Genomic DNA, 1,937 nt, shown 5'->3' with positions numbered 1-1,937 from the left:
AGCAGGATACCTCAACAACGACTCCAGGAAGCAACCTTTGCAAATTCAACATTCACATTCAATCCTGAGCACAACAGGGTTCCAACCATGGCATACTTCACATGTATTGCAAGAAAATCCTAGGTGTTCACCCCAGCATTAAACATATAATTAATTGTCATATAATAATCTATTATTTCATAACAAGGGGAAATGAACCTAGAATTTTAATTTGTTATGATAAATAAGACACGTCAGATTCCAAAAGAAGCAAATGAGATCATATTAGTGTGACAAATATAATATTGTCAATTATTCAGAAGGTAGAAAAACATTCACTGATTACAGACACACAATGGAATGACATATGCTCCATTTATTTTATAGATTAGGATGCATATCTAGGAACTCAACCATGTCCTTCACTTGTGCACTGGTCTTTGGGGTAATTAACAAATGTCTGTCTTAGTAGTGGTTGTTCTCCCAGAACTGAGCCTGGAGATAGTCTATTGTGTTCTTTTCCACCTGAAATGCCTTGGCAAGAACATCATCTGATATTGGTGGGTCTGACCCAAATACTGCATTGGCAATTGTGATAGCCCCTGGGTTCTGGCTGCTTAGCGCGGCAATTGCAACAGCAGGCAGGTGGGGGTTGGGGTTGAATTGGAAGTGGATGAGCCCCACGGGGAAGACAAACACATCACCTTTGTTGAGCACCTTGGAGAAGAACTTGTTTTTGTTGGGGGCGGGCTGGTTGGATGTCACAAAGCCAACGTACAGTGTTCCCTCGAGCACCGTGAGGATCTCAGTGGCGCGAGGGTGCGTATGTGGTGGGTTTTGGCCCAAGGGAGCATAGTCGATGCGCGCAATTGATATGCCGAGGGTGTTCAGTCCAGCAATCTGCATGACGTTGATCAAAGTGACGTTGGATCCAACCTTGTTTGGCACCCTAGGCTTGTCGAGGTTGGCCGCCTTGAAGAAGTCATCTGCATTGACCTCCATCGGGTTCTTGCAAACAAACCCATTGACACGGACTGGGGGCAAAAGAGATGTACATGTAAGCTCAGATTTTACATTGTTTCGACTCGCATATAATTACCAGAAATAGATTTCAACATATGTATTTGGTGAAAACATGATGACAAAACGGATAGTACCTGGTGAATTCATGTCGGCGACACAAAAGTCCTGGAGTGGGCTAGGATCAGAAGCAGTGGCCTGCCATGAGACTAACGCAAGAAGTGCAGCAAGGAGGAGAAAAGAAGAGGAGGATGCCATTTCGTTTTAGTGTCTTTGGCTCTTCTGTTCTCTCGTCTTCCTATTTCTGTTTGTGGCGTGAGTGACGATGGTTTGAACATGCAGGGGATGCATGTGTTTATATAGGCGCAGAACTCGTGAGTAATAGACAAAGTCAAGTGCAACCGATCAACAGATTGAAATGGTCTCCGGCTGCTGATTAAACTATTTTGCATAACTTTACAGGTTCCCTTTAAGACACGTTTTCCCTTCAAAGAAGCAATGTGAAACTCTCTCCTGAGTCGCCACAATGCATGCAGGGCTGGTTCCAGGAAAAGTCACCACCCGTCGCCATTTAGGAAATTATTTTGAAGATAAGAAACAGCGACAAGATAAACAAATGAAATTCCACTACTTTAATTAGATACAGTATCACATACTTGGTCAGAATATGAACTGGTGGTCTGGTGTGTATGCACAAAGTTAGTTAAAGAGCAGTTGAGAAAAGCCAAGTCATGTAAGGCCATCAAATATTGTCACGTACTCATGCGTGGGCTTGATTCATGGGTGCCTGCATGACTTCTTAAGAGATATAAACTGACTACTACTCCTGTTCTTTCCATAAGTTGATATAGAATAATGTGTGCAATCGAGGTTTTCAAACTATAAAATTATATATTTGCCTGTAGATTTGTCATGAAACCCAGCAACATAAGACGACA

General features: G+C 42.6%; 1 protein-coding gene across 1 annotated transcript; it reads right to left on the bottom strand.

Annotated features, from left to right (window-relative positions):
- Nucleotides 1–252: 252 nt before the first annotated feature.
- Nucleotides 253–1,309, bottom strand: LOC119344796 (germin-like protein 8-11). Its single transcript, XM_037615137.1, has 2 exons — nt 1,137–1,309; nt 253–1,013 (listed from the first exon to the last, which is right to left on the bottom strand). The coding sequence occupies exons 1-2, from the start codon at nt 1,255–1,257 to the stop codon at nt 445–447; spliced, it is 690 nt and encodes a 229-aa protein (XP_037471034.1). The 5' UTR covers nt 1,258–1,309; the 3' UTR covers nt 253–444.
- Nucleotides 1,310–1,937: the final 628 nt, after the last annotated feature.

The sequence above is a fragment of the Triticum dicoccoides genome, unplaced genomic scaffold, assembly GCF_002162155.2.
Source record: "Triticum dicoccoides isolate Atlit2015 ecotype Zavitan unplaced genomic scaffold, WEW_v2.0 scaffold186582, whole genome shotgun sequence".
NCBI classification, from domain to species: Eukaryota; Viridiplantae; Streptophyta; class Magnoliopsida; order Poales; family Poaceae; genus Triticum; species Triticum dicoccoides.
This window is presented reverse-complemented; position numbering and strand designations above follow the sequence as displayed.

Coding starts and splice junctions, on each gene's coding strand:
- LOC119344796 (XM_037615137.1), bottom strand. CDS start 1,257: ATGGCATCCTCCTCTTCTTTTCTCCTCCTTGCTGCACTTCTTGCGTTA. Junction 1,014..1,136: donor CGCCGACATGAATTCACCAG/GTACTATCCGTT, acceptor TTTTGCCCCCAG/TCCGTGTCAATGGGTTTGTT.